The 19,624-nt window shown below is 43.9% G+C and overlaps 1 protein-coding gene across 1 annotated transcript; it reads left to right on the top strand.

The window, feature by feature from the left end:
* The first annotated feature begins 6,047 nt into the window (after positions 1-6,047).
* On the top strand, positions 6,048-19,594 carry NWD1 (NACHT and WD repeat domain containing 1). The gene is given in 22 exon segments (XM_075037413.1): positions 6,048-6,131; positions 6,846-6,962; positions 8,559-8,798; positions 8,800-8,848; positions 9,250-9,519; positions 9,601-10,522; positions 10,938-11,141; positions 11,322-11,481; positions 11,956-12,073; positions 12,547-12,711; positions 13,290-13,484; positions 13,928-14,050; positions 14,226-14,425; positions 14,562-14,724; positions 14,727-14,833; positions 15,154-15,244; positions 15,643-15,797; positions 16,489-16,762; positions 17,127-17,269; positions 17,271-17,690; positions 18,429-18,537; positions 19,034-19,594. Coding segments are annotated over 22 exon segments (4,599 nt in total). The 3' UTR covers positions 19,324-19,594.
* Positions 19,595-19,624: the final 30 nt, after the last annotated feature.

Genomic DNA, 19,624 nt, shown 5'->3' with positions numbered 1-19,624 from the left:
ACAGAGCGAGCAAAACCCAGTGTCTACAACTTTTTCATCATTGCAGATCAGCTTCACAGATACGGAAAGCTCTACAGCCCTTACTGTGTTTGTAGAAAAAACCCAAACCCACAGGATAATTTTACGGAAAACATTAATAGTTCTTCACAGTAAATGAACTGAAGTAAAAAAAAAAATGGGAGGCCAAAGGCAAGAATTTCTATGCTGAAGAGCTTATGTGAGAAAGGGTAAAGCCAATATAATAGAGCGCCAAGCTAGAACAACCAGTGTTCTTGTTCTCCCCTTTTCCTTTTATTATTAATGACAGTATGTACATTCTTCCACATTTTGTGCAAAAAGTAACCAAATTACATAATCCGGCTAAGCGGAAAGACCCAGGAGATAAAGATGGATGCTACCTTGGCCATGTCCTGAGCAACAGAGAAGTTGTTCCTTTTAACACTTGCCAGGTGATTAGCTGCCAAATGACTGCTTCTTCTTCCTGCACCCTATTTCACAGCTGTATGATGCTTTAAAGGTGTAAAGTGCTAGATCAGTGCTGAGAGTGTCAGTCCAAATAGCACACAGGACACACAGAAGCATTAAAAATTACAGCTTTATGCATTTCACAGTAGCACATCTTTATTTGAGCCCCTAGCTATAATTGTCTACTTTACGGTTCTTGTGCTATTCTTTAAAGGACCTAACTGCCTACTGTAAGACACAAGACGGAGGATTATATGGAAGGTAAGGCTGGTATAGCATGGCATTTCCTACAACCTTGGACACCCAGCTTTTTACTGCAGCAACAATTTTTCTCTCAAGGTATTTTAGTTCTTTACCAAAATAATGAGAAATCAGAACATACATCTATAAAAGATTTTCTAGAAAGCTCATAAAGATAGTTTGGATTTAGTATGAGCTTCTTCCATCTCTACTAGGAAGACAGGACACTGACAAAGTAAACTACTAGCAGTGGAGGAAATATGCTGTTGATACTGAAGCTGAAACAGTCACTCTGCACACAGAGGGTTCATATTTGCCTCTTTAGGATGCTCTTACTATCAGCCCCAAGGAGATCTGGTTTGTCCTGTGTGCCCATCCACTGTAAGGAAAGACCAATTAAAGGAGTTTGGATTTCATCAGACACAGTGTGGTTCTTACTTGGTAAACACCCACAAAATTACCTCCCAGCTAAGAATTTAATCCTGCTCTCATGTGGTCTGTGAGCAAGCTGTTGGGGGATGGATGATGGCTCATGGAACACACAGACGGTGAGAAAACAAGTTCCCTATCATGCCAGAGCCCACGCTGCCATCGTGACTCACAGTTGCTACTCACTTCACCTCTGTGATGACATTTCTGACAAAAAGGAGATGTTGATAGCGCTAAGATCAACATTCATTAATATCTTTGAGTCTGGTCTCTCTTCTACACTTGTGCATTTGCATCTTTCACACATTATCCCTAGAAAAAGTACCATTTATGATATTTTCTATCACGACCCTTATCTGCCAAAAGACAATTTGGGGAGGGAATTTTTTAGAGAGCTTGTGAATGTAACCTTTTGGGAAGAATCAGTGTGAGATAGTGATTTCATCTTAGCTTTAGGGTACAGGTAGGCTATAGGCGTGGAATGCAGGAAAACAGGTCTGATATGTTTAGAGGCCTGAACATTTTTATAGCCTGAGGAAATCCAGAATGTCTCTGGAAAAGATTTGGTTGGTTGATTTTGTTTGGTTTTGATTTGCAAATTACAGAAAGCTCACCAGAAACCGTAACACACAGGCTGCATTCCTGCAGAAAGCAAGCTGCTGCTTTTCCAATTATTCCAGCCCCTGATGCTTCTCAATTGAGCTGGCAGATCTCGACTTTCCAAAAAAAGATCTGCTAGTTGGGGACTTCTGGTCCCACTGCAACCTACTGCTTAAATCAGTGAGTGAGCTAATTTTCTTTGATTTGTTAGTGACAAGAATTGATGTAATCAGTAACAATGACAGGTATATGCAGTGTGAGATGCACATAGCACGTCACAGATTGCAGTGTCCTGAAGAACAGTCTAAAAAGCCATGACTTTAGAGTCCTAATGTTGGCTTAAATTAGATTTAGAATAATGTAGGCTAAACCCTAATGTAGGCTCTCTGTAATGTTTGTCTCTTAAGGTAAGACGCTTCGTCTCCCTGGCTGTTTGATTTATGATAGATTAGGATGTCGGTTAATCTCTTCTTATTTGGCTAGATGACTGTGGAGATTAATCAAGTATTGTCTGCAAAAGGAGCCCATAAATACAGATTACTAATTTTTCTTTAATTATTCCTCTGTATGCCAGAGGGATACAGAGGGTGTACAGACAAGGGCAGACACCAGCCTCTTAAATCTCATTTCATGAGAGAAACAGAAAAAACACAGCAGCTGCTCTGGCTGATACTGGTTTTCTCTGACATGCTCAGTTCAGTTTCCTGGAAAAGGCAAAAAGTCACAGAAATAACGGATTATGGTCTCCTGTGAGAAAATGAGGAAGCAGAAAGTGGTTCCAAGTGAGTGAATCTGCTTGGCTGGTATAGCATCATCTCTGTTTTCACAGGACATGGAGAGAGCAGCATTTCTAATGGGAAAAGCTATACTGAATAAATACAGAAACACATACTGAAACAAACTGAAATAGCAACATGCTGTGAATATTGGAAAACACACCAGCATGGAAGAAAGACATTGAAAAGCATGCTCTGTGAACATGAGATGGAGACACCTATTCTCTTAGGGTTTCTGTTGAGATGTATGCACCAGTTATCTTTTCTCCCTCTGCATTCCAAGGGCGTTTGGGCAAAGATGTTATTTTTCTACTTGTTCTCCATCGACAGCTGCAGTTTCCTGCCTTTGAGCTCAACAGTTGACTCTAAGGGCGAGCACTGCAGCAGCATGCACTGATCCCCTCGGGGTGGGATTAGCAGGTGGGTCATGGATGTTGTCCTGCACTATATAACACAAAACTAGGAGCAACAGCCAAACAGCTTCTGTCGCTGGAGTTCTACTGTTATCCGTAGCATCCTTTGGGAAATCTTTTTTCTTCTCTCTTTCTGATTTCTACCTACTCGCTGTTTTTTTTTATTATTATTATTAAATTTTTATTTCTCTCTTTTCCCATGTGCTGCTCTTTTGGGGATGGTACTCCAGTCCAAACATAGCCATAAAGTAGTAAGTACTTATTGTGCACAGTTTAAACGCCTTTTAGTAAATTCACTCTTGCACAGCCTGACAGAAGGCACATAGTGACAGGGCTTTGGCATACTCCCTGAGTATTAAGAAACCTGCTTTACATGCTGAGAGTGCCTGAACCATCCATGATACTAGTACTGGCAGACTTATGTGATGCTAAAATACCGAGACAATTATTTCTAAAATAGTTGAGGGTAGTGAACAAAGGGACCTCAAGTGTACGGCACCTGATAGGGAGCGCATTTAGTGCTTTAGAAAGAGACCCTGGGGATTCTGCCCAAGTGACAAACACTGGTTGCTATAGAGATACCGGTCCTCTTCAAATACAGATGGATCGCTCCAGGATGCAGTGAAGTTTCACTGCATCTCAGTGGAGACAGTCAACCATTTCCTACTGTTCCTGTCAAAGCAGCTGAAATTTCCCCAGGTTTTCCTTAAAAAAAGGAGCAAGCCAGCTTTCTGGAGAGAGGCACCACAGCGTGGTGTTCGCTGCCATTAGTCATCTCCCCTCTAACGAGCAGTGTCTGCTGAGGAGAGCTCAGGGAGTCGAGATAGCAGCATGAGCTTCAGTCCAGACACAAGCCAGGATCTTCTCTGTGGGAAGATGGTTCCTCTTCCTTTCCAGCCCTCCAGCCTGGTCCAAATCTTCATCGGCTCAGTTTTTTCAGGTAAATAAGCTAAAAAGTCCTGAAGCTGCTGAATGCATCAGGCACTCCCTCTGCTAGAGTCTGCAAAGTGTTAGAATGTGGTTAGACTACCATGCTTAGCAGAGACGCTGTAAGCTTGCAGCTTCGTTTGAAAGTGAAGAGGCCTATGATCTGCTGCATTTTATATAGAGCTTTACTCTGTCACACCCAATTTGCACTTAGAACATGTCAGAGATGATGGCAGAATTCTGCATTAGTTGAGAAACTAATGGCATTTGCAGTAAAGACAAATTCAGCCTAGGCACTACTGTGCAGTAATAGCTCAGGGCAATGCAGTGCCTGTCTGCACACAAGACAGCAAAGTTTGCAGGCTTTCTCGAAACCCTGGACAACACACATTTGATTCCCATCCACCACTGTAACAGCAAGAAATATTTGTGAAGAACTTCTCTTCTTGGGCAATATCCAAATATTTCCCACTTCCTCTGCCTACTGGGACAATTGCCAGACTGAACTCCTGAAGTGGTAACTGGCAGTGGGTAGTAGCAATGACTCAGATTTTCGGGAATTACAAAACTCAGTTTCCCCTTCTTCTGAAAATCATTCACCCTGTCTCCATTTTTAAATAAGAAAACACAGGCTTAGATAGGCTCTCAATTCCACAAAAAGTGCCTTCCAAAGAAAGAAAATACTGCAGCATCTCCTCCAGCAGGATGTAATGGGATGAATATGCTGTTTGGACAGTGAGGTGTTTCCAGCCTAAGCAGATAGGTCAGCATTTACAGAAACAGTTAGAGCTGCAGTTTCTGGAAGACATGCAAGAACTGCAGACAATCTAAAATTAGTGGGCATATAAGGACACAGCTAGTGTTAAGATTTTACCCACAACACCTGTCCAAGTTGTGGTAGACCTCATGTATTTTCAGGAACAGTTTTGGGATGAAGGATGTGACGTGACTGGATTTTCACCAAAAGACAGGGTTACAAGTTAAACCCACTCTTTCACTGTAAGGTTTGGAATTCACGTGGGCTGGAGTGTAAAGCAAGGATTCCCCGTAACTACTGCAACCTTGGTGAGCGCTAATGAATTATTCCAGGGGTATTATACTGAGAGTGCTTGCTCCCTGTTGGACAGCAGTGCAGACATGGTAATTCCTAACCCAAGGGAGCTCCTTCCTCATTTGATGCTGGCACAGACTTCATTAGTGATCACTTTTCATTTCAAACAGTCCCAAGGAAAGCTGCAGATACAGCCATTCCCCGTCCTAATTTTAGCATTCCCTCTTGTACTACTTTAGCAGTACCCATGCAGTGCCATAAACCTTTGCATAATTTGGGGGAAAGAATATCCCAGTTCTGAAGAAATTATAATCTCTCATGACAAAACATATGTAAGGAGAAAAATGTCCTTTATGTTCCCCATGTCTTTCAATTTTGCAGGTGTGAAAAGTATCCATGACCTGTGTATCAGTGAACAAGAGAGGGTACACAGCTGTGGGCGCTGGGAGTGAGCACTCATGCTTGCATTTGTGTGCATACATGCACTTACTTTTCTTCCTATTTGCTTTATCTTCTTAATTTATCTTAAATTTACCTAGTTTGCTGTTTGATTTAATTTGTGAAAATGTCACTTAAAAGGTGTCACAAAGATTTTTCTAGAAAGTGGTAATCTCTCTTGTAAAAAGCACAGCAGGGGAAGTGGCCATAAAAATTTCACAGACTTGACTCTGTATGAAAAGATTCCCTGTGGGTAGAATTGCCTTTTATTGTGGCTATTTATCACTGCTGAGATAGCCAACAGTGTGGCCAAGTGGTCTTAAAATAGGATGGAGGATTTGCCGCAGTAAGATGTAAGAAATATATTTTTCTGGATCAATGCTGCTGTATTGTGTTCTGTAACTATGCAATCCAAAATTGCCAGATCCAGAGTTTTCATATTAGCAAATAAAAACCCAATGGGACAAGCCAGTATAGAACCTTGAAAACGCACTCACATTGGTAATGTAACATGGGCACCAGCCTGCAGACATCTGGAAACCACGGTTTTACAAGACTTCACCACAATGTCATCTATATGAAACTCAACATAGATTAGATGATAGCAATACGAACTGCATTTTCAGTGCAAGGTCTACAATGACAAGTACACAACCTGGCTCCAAATTCCTAACTTCTGTTGTGCTGCACAAATCCTTCCATGCGGACATGGCTACAGAAAGAGAGACCCTCCTGGAGAAAGCATACCCAGAAGCGCAGGCCTTCTGTCAGAAGCACGGCCTAATGTTTGAGGTAAATCACTTCTCTCCTGTCTATCCTGTCCAAAAGCCATTAAAATACGTGTGATGGAGGAAGAAAAAACCCAAAATGCTCATAGGTTTTCCACCTCCTTAGAAGCCTCCTAGGAGTCAAATACTGCTGTACCAATTTCCTATAACTTTTGTATTAAGTTCATTTGTATGCTTGACTTGTATGGATTTCAATGAAGAGTTAGGTGGCTAACCATCTTCAAGCACCTGGACATGAGAGTTTACATCATCCTTTTGTTTCTATATTCAATTGGAAAAAAAGCTCCATGTATAAATTCCACTGGATGTACTTCAGGTGTAGTTGAACTAGTCCTAATTATACTGATTTGCATAGAGCTTCTAGCCTAAAAGGAGCTATTGAAATGTTTGGGGGTCCTTATCTTCTATGATAGAAGACAGGCTTGAAATGTTGGAGCAAATAACCTACAGTCTTGAGATTCCTTGTCCTGAAATATCAATTTGCTTACTTGGTCATCCATGGTCCAAATTCCAAAGCCTTTCAAAGGAGAAATCTCTACCAAGAGATTTTAAATATCTCAGTGTCTTTTGTAGAGTTCCAGTAATTAAAATTGTGTACCACTAGTGTTCATCCTGATCTAAAAATTAAACATGATAGAATGACTTAATTTTCCCATGTCACTGTTTTTGTGATAGTATTGACTAGACTAAGAATCTTAAAAGAAATATTTTTGTGCAGGTAATTGACTTAAGATGGGGTATTTCTGAGCTTGTAGACCCTGATCACAGAAACACACAACACTCTCTGGAGGAATCTGAAGACTGTCAGAAACTGTTAGCTGGTCCCACCTTCATCGTAAGTTCTAGCACTGTGGTGCATACTCAATTCCCAATGGCTAAAGTGAGACATAGAGAGCAGGCCACGTGCACTCAGAAGGTCGACTGGACAAGTAAGGTGGTTTTCAAAAGTAATTAGCCTGCCTGTGCAGCTTCACAAATCAGCTAGCAGATGTGGCTGAGATGTCAGTAACTGCCAGTAGTCCCTAAAAGACAAAAGAAGCCCTGACAGGCACGCACGTATAGTCCAGCCCTGAACACAGAGTCTCTTCAGAGCAGAAGATAACAGGGACTGTGTGTATTAACTAGCAGATATAAGAGGCAGATGGAGACATAAGGCACATAAGGCAAGAAGCTCCAAGCTTGCTTCCTGCCCAATACCTCAATATTGAGGAGGTTTTCTCAGTAACTAAGGAATAAATACAAATTCCCCAGGCAAAGAACCAGAAACGAAAATGCCATAGCAACCATCAGGGACAGAGCAGGGTGTCACGCTGCAAGCTGATACCTGTTCCATGCTTCTGCAAATACTACGCAAATCCCTCCAATTGCTCCTTTGAACCACTGAAAGCTCCCCACGGCAGCAGGCCATCTCAGCTTCCTTGAAGCACTTTGGTGACAGCCCTGAACAGAAACCCACACTCAGAACTTTAAGCCTTGCAGAAGGGGAGAGGAGTCTGATGCACCTGTAGAAGTGCCAGGTTGCTTCCTCAGGTTGTTTTGGTTTTAGAAACAGAGAAAGAAAGTTTTGCTGAACAAAGAGAATAAATACGCAGTCCCAGGGAGCATAATTGAAGCCACAAGTAAATAAATAACCAATTAAGTATTTGTGCAAGTTGTGCCTGATTTCCCTCGAGACACTTCCACCAGAGGCCCGCAATGGAAGGGCAGAGACCATGAGAGCTTCACCACAGCATTACTGCACCCAGGAGCTCACAATCGCTGAGCTCCCTGCAGCTCACACCTCTGTTAGCAGTGCTATATCGCATATGCAGATGGCACTAGTAGGCACTCAGGCAGTGTTTTCCTCGGACTGGTTCTCTGTGTGCCTAGATACCTCAGAAGAGCCAGCCACAAAGGTCTGACTACTCCCACTTGTCTTTACGCACCCCAGAAGGGCACTGCTCAAGGATTACACTGTGGGTTTGCACCCTGAGCTCATTCTGGCTGTTTTCAGACTGCATGGATACTGGATGCTGACACTTTTCAGGATCTCACTCTTTCCCGGCCCAGCCTTCAGTCCTAATCAGACATCCCCAGACTCAGTCCCGTTCCCTTAGTTCTTCTCCATCTCAAAGCCAGTCTTACAGCACCATTGGCCAAAGTCCCCAAACCAGTTCTGCTCTGTGCTTCCACTGCCTCACCTCCGCCACTCTCCGCCCCTCTCAGACATATGGTAAAGGCCTGAGGAGCAGCTGCTGTAAAGCTGCTTCTCCCAGACCATGGGGCAGGCTGGGGCTCTGCCTGGCTGTCCCCATCCAACACAGAAGCCACAACGGTGCTGCGGTTACCAGCAAGTTTTCCAAGCAGCCCTCCCCGGCAATCCTAGGTGCTAAGGCAAGCAGCCAGTCCACCCCCCAGCTGTCACTGCAGAAGCCTTTTTTGCCTCTTGCAGGGACTTCTGGGAGACCACTACGAGCACCAGACTGTGCCTCGGCTCATTGTGGAGAAGGAATTCGAGGCCCTAGCTCTGCAGCTGTCAGGGGACTCTGCCCAGCTCATGACACAGTGGTACCGGCGGGACGAGAACGCGCTGCCCACCTGCTATGTGCTGCAGCCGGCTGACAGGCAGGCCTGGCATTGCCTGGAGAGACGCCTGGCCTCAGCGCCGCGTGTGGCAGCCCAGAAAAGCAGAGAGGTGTGGGCTGCTCAGCCCAGAGCAGAGGCACTGCTACCACAAATCAGGTGTGTTCTGGCAGGGCTGTAATGTCCTTCTAACCAGAGCTGTCAGGGAGGATAGCTGTTTGTTTCTAGACAACACCAGATTGTATATAACAGAAAAGATGCAGGGAAGGAAGAGACTTGCTAACTATCTGCCATATCCCAAATCCTGAGGAGGGAGGTTGGTGCTGACTAGCAAACAATAATACCCCAGACAGAAATGTTTCTCCTTTTTCTCCCAATGTCCCTGCCCACATCCAGGAGTATCCCTAGCTCAGAGGACATGGGCAATACTGACCTGCTAGCATCATGTGAAATAGAGAAGGACCAAGGGATGTCACATTAATGTTAATGGATGGCTTTTCATGTGTTCTGTTCTGAAACTGAATGCTCACATCTCCCCTCCCCCCTTTTTTTTTTGGTAGCAATTGAATGGGAGATTGAACAGGGTCTCCTCAATACCCAGGAGAGCAACCCAGGGGCTTTCATATTCCTCAGAGAGGGTGAGGATTCCAACAGACAAACTGGGCAAGCAACAAACAGTGAGCTGTTAGAAGAAGGGGACAATCTGGACAGCGAAGCAAAACAGCTGCTCAGCAACCTTAAAGCAAAAATTGCAAACCATTATCCCGAACACCTCAAAGTACACACACTGGCATACAGTAAAGACTCTGGGAACCCTCGGTGCAAGGAGAGTAATAAATACCTGAAACAACTTTGTGAGCAGTTCACTGCTGTCACTAATCACCAGGCTTTAGAGAATCTTCGATACTGAGGAGAGATCAGCGAGGAGCCAGGGCGACTTCTGCAGGAGCTGGGCCACCACACAGCTCTGTGCCTGAAGAACTGCAGATTTTTCTGTGGGAGGCAGAATTTATCAGATAGCATTTTTCACCGTATTAAGCAGAACAATGATAAAACCCACACAACCCTCACCCTTTACGGGCTGCCAGGCTGTGGAAAAACAGCTGTGATGTGCAAACTATCTGAGCGGGTGCAAGCTGTTTTAGGGCAAGACAGTGTAGTTGTGATTTGTTTGCTGGGGACATCCCAGCTCAGTTCTGCCATTCAGAGCCTGCTGAGGGACATTTGTCTCCAAGTGTGTTTAGCATTTGATTTACCACCACCTCCAAGCCAGACCAAACAGGCTTGCAGTGATTTAGTCTTGTTCCTCAGTAAACTCCTTCTCACTGTCTCCCATTGTGGCACACAGACACTGATGGTGTTCCTTGACTCTGTGGAAAGATTACTTCCTAATGACGGTGCTCACACATTCTACTGGCTCCCTACAGACTGCCCTCCAAAGGTTCACATCATCATTTCCATTTCCACAGCAGAGCCTGATACTCTGAAAGCTCTCCAACACGCTGTGCCTGAGGCTGCAGCATACTCTGAAGTAGGACCCTTATCCTGTGAGGAAGGTGAGGAGATGCTAAAGATGCTCTTAGCATCAGACACACGATGGCTGAGCCCAGCTCAAGGGGTCTATTTCCATCAGAGCTTCCCTAGTGGTGGGCAAGCCCTGCTCTTCAAGCTGGCCTTCCATGAGGCCAGAAAATGGTTATCTTACACTTCACCTTCAGAACTAGTGATTGCTAGCACAGCCCAGGGTGCCACGCACCGTCTGTGCGAGAGACTGGAAAAGTCACACGGCACAGTCCTTGTGGCTCACGTACTTGGCTATATTGCTTCCTCACGGTGAGTACTGCTGTATGTCTGATGAAACAGCCCATACCTCCTGCTGTTCATAGGGAATATGTCTAAATACAGCCAAACCCAATCAAAGCTCTCAGTTCTTTGAGCCTGTGAATGTGTTCATACATATATTTAGCAAGCATAACATTCCTCTCATACCTGGCAGCCTACCTAAAACATTGTCTTGAAGGGAGATGTTCTGGGATTACTTGGAAAAAGAAATCAATCTCCATGGCTTATGCAGTGTCTAAGCTCTCAGCTGAGACTGCCATGTGTGCATGTGAGCTAGTGAGATTTTTTGGTGACTAGTACTTCTGAACTGCCAGAGAAACCACTCACCCTCCCACTATGGATACCACTGTAAACAGTAAGGAGGAGGATAAATAATTTCCTTTCGTATCTCACACTTCACTTGCAGAAATGGGCTGTCAGACACAGAGCTGAAGGACATTTTATCCCTTGACGATGAAGTTCTCTCAGAGATTCACCACTGCCACATTCCTTCAAGTATACCTATCCTGCGCCTTCCTCCTGTCCACTGGGCACGGCTACACAGTGACATGGGAGAGTGCCTGGCAGAATGGAAGGCAGATGGCTTCACCCTTCTTTGCTCTGCACACAGGTACATTTAGAGAGCAGAGAATGAGAAGCCAAACCTCTGAGTATGGGATGTTCCCGTCCTGGGCTTTCAGGTACCCTGCCTAGAGTCCTCCCCATTCTTAAACTCTGTCAGTGCTGAGACTAGAAAAAACCCAGCTCCAGCTCCCTGTTCCGGTACATCTATTACTTTTTCCCTTCCCACGCAAATTGTTGAAATGATGCAGATTCTTTATTTATCAAAACAAGACCAAATCAAGAGGCATTTTCTCCTGGCAGATTTCTTCAAGGGGACTTGGAGCTGGGGAACGAAGAAATCTCTTACATTGCCACACCTTAGCAGGACTTTGAATGCTGACAGGAAGGTGAAGACTAACAGCAGGCATTTCCATACCTGTAAACTCTGGACCAGGGCTCTCTGTCTCCAGACTGTTGGACAGGGTCTGAAATCAGAAGACAATGAAAATAATAGTAAATAACAGTATTCAGTGCGTTCAACAGTGACAAAGATATATATTGGTTTTTTTAAACAGGTATCTCTAACCAAGGAGCTCTAAAGTAATTTTACAAACTGTCACACAGTCTTCATATATGTAAAAGGCTACTGCAACAAGGAAGGAAGTCATTTATTATTCACATCTGCAGAAAGGCAGCCTGCCTTAGATTGTCGCAAGAGAAATTCAGAGTCATGAAAAACATTTCCTACTAACAGGAAAACAGTGAAAGTCCTGGAAGTGCTGTCTGGCATACCATGAGATAGCATCTAGCACTGAAGTTGTGAAAGCAAACAGATTAATCCACACACCATGTCTCAAATCCACTGTTTTGGTTACTCCTAGGTAGCCCCTCAGCCACTCTGGTTCTCTGATACTGTTGCAAATCTGAGGAAGCTGAGTGAATCCCCATTTCATTTACTTAAAGCTGGAGGAATTGAGGAGCTAAAACAGGATGTGCTGGGTAAGGCCTGGGCAAGAGGGAGTGCTCTGCAGAGGCATGCTTCATGCTTACAGCCACAGGTAAGAATCACAACCTTTTTGCACAGCATCAATAACCACTGTGAGAAAGAAGCTCGAAAGAGAGAAATAAGCTGACTTTTATGAACTGTTATCCTAGAATTATCACCACAGTCCCTTAGTAGCTGAAAGAAATTATCTAGATCCTCCAAATCCTGAGAAGAAAACATATTAAAAAACATAACAAATTTAAAAAAAAGAAAATACACAGAGCATTTAAGAGGCTAAAGAAGGAACTGTGACAATGGGAGCCCTCCACTTCCTCAGCAAACGAGTCCTAGTTCCACTGCTAGTGGCTGTAAATCCTTCTATTCCTTCCTTCCCCCAAAAAAAGCATTTTTTAATCTCAGTTTTTTCAGAATAACTGTGCATTCTCAGGGCTGATATTCTCTGCTCTAATAGTGTTTCTTTCTGCAGGGAATATGAACTGGATCAGCTGTAAAATAATTGCCTCTGGAATAGAGAGTGTTGTTGATGACTTTGCCATGTGCACTGAATGCATCAGCTGTCCAGAACTACTCCTTGTGCAGGACATACTTCTCCTTTTCAAGCCTGCAGTCAGCAGTATACACAGCCCTGAAGGTAACAACTATGTCACAGTGACAGAGCATGACACAAATGTTTACCAGAAGAAAGAACTGAAGTTTTCCTTTCCAAGTAGTACTTTTCTGAGGAATTAAAACCAGTGACAAAATTCTCTGTTCTGGGATCCATCAAAAGACTCATAAATGCCTCATGCTGGTAGGGCCTTTGTATGGGAAGCTGAGGTTTCTTCTTTGCCAACAGACACTTTGTATATTTGATTAGAGCAGTTCACCACAACCAAAGTGCCTGTTGCCCCACGTCTAGTAGAAGTACCTGTTAGCTATTTGGATTCCCTTGCAGCTTTAAAGTTAACTAGAGGAGACGGCACACAGTGCTGCTCCTCTGTCTTCTCCTCAGAACACCCACTCCTCCCTCAGGGGAAAAATCCTGCCACACCACTACATTTCCCCATGTTTTACACTGTAACCTTCCTTGTATTACTCAAGTGCCTGGCCAGAAAAGGCCAGCTCAGTTCACTACATACTGCACATCACATAAAATACAACTATGGTAGCTCTCACAGGCCCACCAGAGTCATGTTCTAAAATGCTTTTTTGTCTCTGCCCTCTTAGGAGTGAGTACAATATACACAGAAATGTTGGCCAGGCTTCTTTTTTTTGTGCCTTCTTACCCAGAGGTAATCGGGAAGCTGGGCCAGCAGTGTCTAAGCTGGTACAGTGTCTGTCCCTATCCTGTTCTCATTCCACTGTGTGGATTTCTCCAGCCACCTGGTGCGGCCCTACATAGAACGCTCACCGGATTCCTCAAAGGTAGGATTAGTCCTGGGGACAGATACAGCCCAAGAATATATCTAATCATCCATCTGTAATGAATGAGATCCAAGAAACATAATAAATAAACAGAGCAAGAAGGAGAGAACATCTATTTATGTAGAAATACAGTTTTGCCTGTGAGCTTACACAAAGGCAGGACAAAGGTCCATTTGCCTTTGTGCTCAGTCATGCACCAGTCCCATTTGCAATTGCTTCCACAAATGAGGAAAAAGTGGGTCATTTTGTCATCAAGACAACAAAAGCACACACTGACCTAGATATGTCTGAGGGAACCTAATCTTGCTCTTGGCATAGACTATGGGGTTCAGGCAGTATAGGGGGGTTCCAGTTGGGGAAACACAGCATATTAGCAATCTCAAAATGTCTCTTTTCTGTCTGTGGTATAAAGAACAGCCTTTCCTCTTTGTGTCTCATGGCAGGTGTCACAGTGATAGCACTTAGTTCTGATTACTGGCTGCTGGTGGCAGGTTCCCACGATGGCTCAACGCTTGTCTGGAATATGGAAGTTTTTGAGATGCTGCACGCCCTTCCTGGGCACTCTGGTGAGCCTACTCCACTTTTTATGGTTGGAAAGCTCTTTTCATGTCAAAAAGAGCTCTGACAGCTTGGCAATCCTTGAGCTGTAGGGACACAGACACCTCCCAGCTGCCAGCATTCTCCCAATTGCTGAAAGCACTGAGAATCCCTCATTTTGTGAATCCTCGACTTATTTTATAGCTGAGGTGAGGTGTGTGAAAGTGTTTGGAAAAGGAACCTGTGCTGTTTCAGCTGCCATGGATCACAGTCTGCGCATCTGGAATTTGATTTCTGGCAGAGCAAAGTTTATCATCCAGGATACACACATCGAAGAACAGCCCTCACATCACCTTCATGTGGATGAGGGGCACATGATTGTATATTCTTCCTCGGATACAAAGGTATGGCCAGTCTTTAACTCAAAGCATGCTGAAGGAACAAGAACTTTAGAAGTTACGGTATCAATCACAAAGATTGTAGACATAAAAGCTAGCTCAGTCCCTGCTAGTGCTATCTCTTTTGCCACCTCTTTATTAGGTCAATGCTTGGCACCTGGAGACAGCAGAACTCATCTTCCAGATTTCTGGAGAGGCTTCAGATGCATGGATGTGTTCTGCAGTGTTCAGCCCGAGGCTGGTGATTATGACTGTGTCTGAAGGAGGAATGCTGAGTCTGTAGAACAGCAACACTGGCAAGCTGAGATCAAATGTCAGCTATCAGGGCTACAGGAAGAAACACAAACATCCAGTGTTCTGATCCAGAAGCAAGAGAAGATGATAGTGGGATTTAGCGGGGGATCTCTATCCATGGTACACATCTATCTGTTCAACTTCCTTACAATATTTCTTGTATTTTCTTACAATATCCAGAGGTCTACTGAGCCAGACAACAGATCTGGTAACCAATGGGCCTTCCTTCTCCATTCTGAATAGAGCATCCTCCTCAGAATTCCATATCCTAGTACCTAAGTGAACAAGCATAACACTTTCTATCCTGCTGCACTTCATAGCTTTGCCCAATACCATGCGGCCAAATTAAATGTCACTGCTAATCTACACTCTTTCCTTCAGGAGAAAGGCAGCTCAGCTATCCTAACTTCACATCTTACTCTTGCCTTATTTTTGTACAGATCTCTTCTGATGGAAACAGTCTGCTAGAGAAGCTTCCTGGAAGGGTTCGCTTTGCCATGGTGTCAGAAGATGAGTCTATTCTTGCTGCAGGTTCAACAGCACCCATTCCTTAGGAAAGTGTTGGTAATAGCTGCTCTCCCACATGCCAAGTGTCCTTTAAAAGGGGTCAGCATGTGGTATTTCCCATTAGCCTGGCCTTATTTAACAATTGTGCTTAAGGGGGTAACAAAGATTGGGTGAAACTCTCTTTGTGAGGAGTCAGAACCTTTCCTGTGTACCAGGAGCCCTTTCTCAAGGGAATAAGTGAGATGTCAGTAGTGAAAAGAAGTTAAACTGGCATGATTACTTTTTATAGTTTCTCAGCTACCCTTTGGGCTTACCTTTAAAGAAATATAGGAATTAAATCATATGCATAAGGACATGGTGTTGAAGGGGATTAGAGACTTCCTCAGCTCAAAAAATCAGTAACTAACATTTTCTTGTTTTAGGCTTTGAGGAGTATGTGCAAGTGTACCTGGCAAACCCAAAGGGATTCCACAGGTTCCTACCAGCAGATTTGAAACATGAAGGAGTGGTTCATACAGCTGTTATCTCTGCTGGCAACAGCATTATTGTTACTGGTTCTCAGGCTGCATCTATCCAAGTAGGGAGGGAGGAAATCTGGGCATCTTCCCAATCAGAAGCATCTCTTACAGATCCGGCTTACAGAATATGCCCCTGAGCCAGTAAAAGGGTCGTCTTGATCCCTAGCAACCTGTCTGGGGGCTGGATTTGCAGTTCTGAGCATGTTTCTAGTACTGCCACACTTCTAAAAAGATGACCATTGACCCTTCCTCTTTGTTGCTTCAAGCCTTTCTGTTCTTTTATTTTTGACACTGAATGGAGAGCACTTTATCAGTTCAGGGGGCAAGCCTCAAGCCAGTGTATGCCTGAAGCCTGAAATACTATTTCATTTCTGAAATATTTTAAGTTTGAACTCCTAAAACCTGCCTTGTTACCCATCTGTGAGCAGGAGCCAGATGGAATACACATCTGGAGCACCATCTCTTGCCAAAGAAAGAGGTAAACAGCCAGAACAGTCCAAAATGTGCAGAATCTAATTAGGCATCTTTCAGAGCAAAGGAATCAAGTGGGCTGAATGGCTCCAGGTGCTTCAAACATTTGTTTTAGAGTAAGAATGCAATGTTTTGCCTTCTAGTATTAAGATGTTATTCTTTGACTTTACTTATGTTTCTGTACAAGTTAGTTAAGGTATATTGTTCTACCTCTTAAATAGGACTAAGGAAAAAGTCCTTTTTTTGGACTGATGACTTCTCCCCCCCAACTTTTCCCAGGTGTGGAGTTTATTAGACCAGGGGTTGCTTACTGACACACTGGATGGCATGGGAGCACTGGTAACACTCTTAGACCTGTGCGACTGCACTTTGGTTTCGGCCTCCCACAGTGCACCTTATCTAGGAGAGTGGAACCTCATTTACAATCATTGGCAGAAAACCTTGGCACCTGTCCCAAATACAGGCTGCGCTGCACTGTCCCATGGGGGGAACTATGTCTATTTTACCCAACCTGAAGACACACAGAAAGTCATCATCTGGAATGCCACAGAAGGTGAACTGCATCTCAGAAATACTGCATTAAATTAAGTCTGCATGTAGGGTAGGATAGAAACAAAACAACTCACAGACGCAGCAAAGGCAGGGTTAGCTTTCTGAGCAAGATATGACAAGCATAGTCTGCTCCTTTCTGCTTTTTCTGAGCATGAAATTTGTTTCAGGCTTGGAGAGCTTTTTCATGTCGTCTCCAAAGTTTTTGTCTAGAATAGCTTATTATTATGACATGGGAAAACTGGAATTGTGAATAATATGCAAAATATTTCACAAATAAAGAAGCCAATCATGAGCCCCATCTGAGGGAAGACATTCATGTGCAGCTGGAATAAGAACAGTCTTGCTGATTTCCTTCTGTTTTACAGGTGAAGTGCGTGACACACTGGACACCTCTGCCCAAGTGAGATGCCTGGAAATAGCTGAACAAAACCAGCTCGTTTTCACAGGGCTTGTATCTGGAACAGTCCTCGTCTTTTCACTGAACTCCAGGCAGGATGTAGCATGCATCCCCACCTCCAGAGTCACAGAAACCAGTCAATGACATGGCAATCAACAAACAGGAAAAGCAGCCATAGCTTGCCATAGCATATGATGATTTAGTCCTTGTGTTGGATATTATGCCTGCAGATCCATGCCCAGTGATCGACAGGCCCACCTACACCTTTAAAACTCAGATCCCTGGCTCTCTGATTTCTAGCGTGGCTGTCCTTGCAGATTACAGAGTCCTCTATGGCATGACTAGCGGGGACTTACTCCTTTACGACTGCCCTCGTGCCCAAGTGTTTCCTTTGGAAGGTCACAGAAGCCAGATCTTCTGTTTGGAAAGCAGCCACGGAGAGCAGCGAGCACTCAGTGGATCTGAAGATTCCCTGCAGCGTCTCTGGGACTTGGAGTTCTGTCAGCAGGAACACGAGATGTGCTATTACAAGGTACTACCGTGGTAAGACAGTATCAATAGTCAATTACTGCCCTGAGCTGTCAGGGAGGATCTAACTGACAGGATTCCCAGCTCTTACAGAGAATACCCAAATCCTGTACACAGCTGTTCAAACTGACAGGCAGCAAGCTATTCTCAGCACCTAGGTCTGATTTTAAAGCATCCTTACATCTAGATACACTATCAAGGGGTCAATGCTGTCTAAGTGAATGAGTACTGTTAACACCACTCTGACACTAAACGCAAGTCATAGGAGTTATTTATCTACAGCTTATTACTGCTCATTTAGCTGGTGTAAGCTAGAAGACACAAATCAGTGAAGAGAATGAGACTTGTCAAGTTAACAATAGCAACAGAAGGGGTAAATTGGGCCAGTTCAGCAGCATCCAGTAGGGGGGAAAAAATGATGGTGGAGGCTGGATCAGTGCTGTTACTCTTTTACCTGACAATACACTATGGACACGTCTGAGCTACTCCCTTCCATAGGTGGAATAATGGGGTTTTGTACAGTCATACTAGGCTCTCTTTCCTGCACAGCTATAGAGTGCTTCACAAGCTAGGGGCTTTATTTTGCGATACCTCCCATCCTCCTTCCAGGATCACTCTTGTAAAAATCTTTACTTATTACCTCTATTCTTAACCATTGAATAACAACTGAATATTTTAAGGCATCTTCACTTCAACCTGTATTTATCAGCATAACAATCTCATTCTAACCACCCATTTTCAGCCCACATCTCTCCTGAGAGGCATTTGCTGTGCTTGTTTCTCAAAAGATGATAAGTACTTGTACACTGGGTCGCTGGATCAGTCCATTACAGTCTGCGATGTTGCAAGTGGTAAGTAATTGTGAAATGCTAGCAACAATAAGAAAGTCTGTACTCCCTGCTGTTTCATGCCATGTTCCTTCATGTTGCAAGGAGGGAAACATGCCATACAGCAACAGTTTGTACAAGTATCAGAACAGAGGCTGGAATACCAAATCCAGAGGTAACATATTTGCATTGTGACTGGAAGCTGCAATTGCAAGACTACAGTTGGAGTATTCCAGCACACAGCAGAGAAATACATTCTGGGTTCAAATACCAGCAGCGAGTTTAAGGGCAAAGCAAGAAAGGTTTCTGTAAGTTTCCATTATGCAAATCTTCTATAATGCTTTAAGGAGAAACAAGCAGCACGGCTGCCTTTTTCCCCTCTCCTCCCTGCTCTTCTATGTGACCCAATTTTACTGCATTCAAATTCTCTGGTGACAAGGGACCATTTGAGGGAAGTGGCATATTTTAAGTCCAATCCTACTACACAGTAGATGCTTTATTCTAAGCTTGGTTTTCACAGGTGCCTTGCTGGCTGTACAGTGTGTACACACAACTGCTAACAGAATTGTACCAACTGCAGATGGATTTGTTGCAATAACAAAAGTTGGTTATATAATTCGCAAGAAGTTTCACTGTCCTAAGACCACCCCTGCTTGGTATAACCCACTCCAGAACATTGTGGCAACGGGTACGGTAAAATCCAGAAAGACAGACAGGGAAAACTCAAGCAAGCAACAGTACAACCAAGGAAATTCTTCTGGGAGCCTGATTCATACCAGCAAACTCTCTCAAATCTGTTCAGTGATGTAAAAAGCAAAGATGAATAGGATAAACCAGCATAAACACCCAGGATTGAGCTTGCAGGTTTCTCTTTCTATCCTTTTGCCTCAGCGTCTCCGAATTACAATATTAAACATTGCTGAAAACTCCCTCTCTGTGGTTGTTCAGAGTCTATTGATACTTTTGCACAACACCACTGCTGTCGCGTACTATTCGTAACCACTTAAGAAAGGTAAATAAGGAAGGAAAAAAAAAACCGGACCCTAAACTCACACTTTATCCAACCGCACCAGAGCGGGCACCAGAGCTCGGCCTGCCCCCTTGCTCGCAG

This window comes from Buteo buteo, chromosome 10 (assembly GCF_964188355.1).
Source record: "Buteo buteo chromosome 10, bButBut1.hap1.1, whole genome shotgun sequence".
Lineage (NCBI taxonomy): Eukaryota > Metazoa > Chordata > Aves > Accipitriformes > Accipitridae > Buteo > Buteo buteo.
Note: the sequence above shows the minus strand (reverse complement) of the source record. Positions and strands in the feature narration are given on the sequence as shown.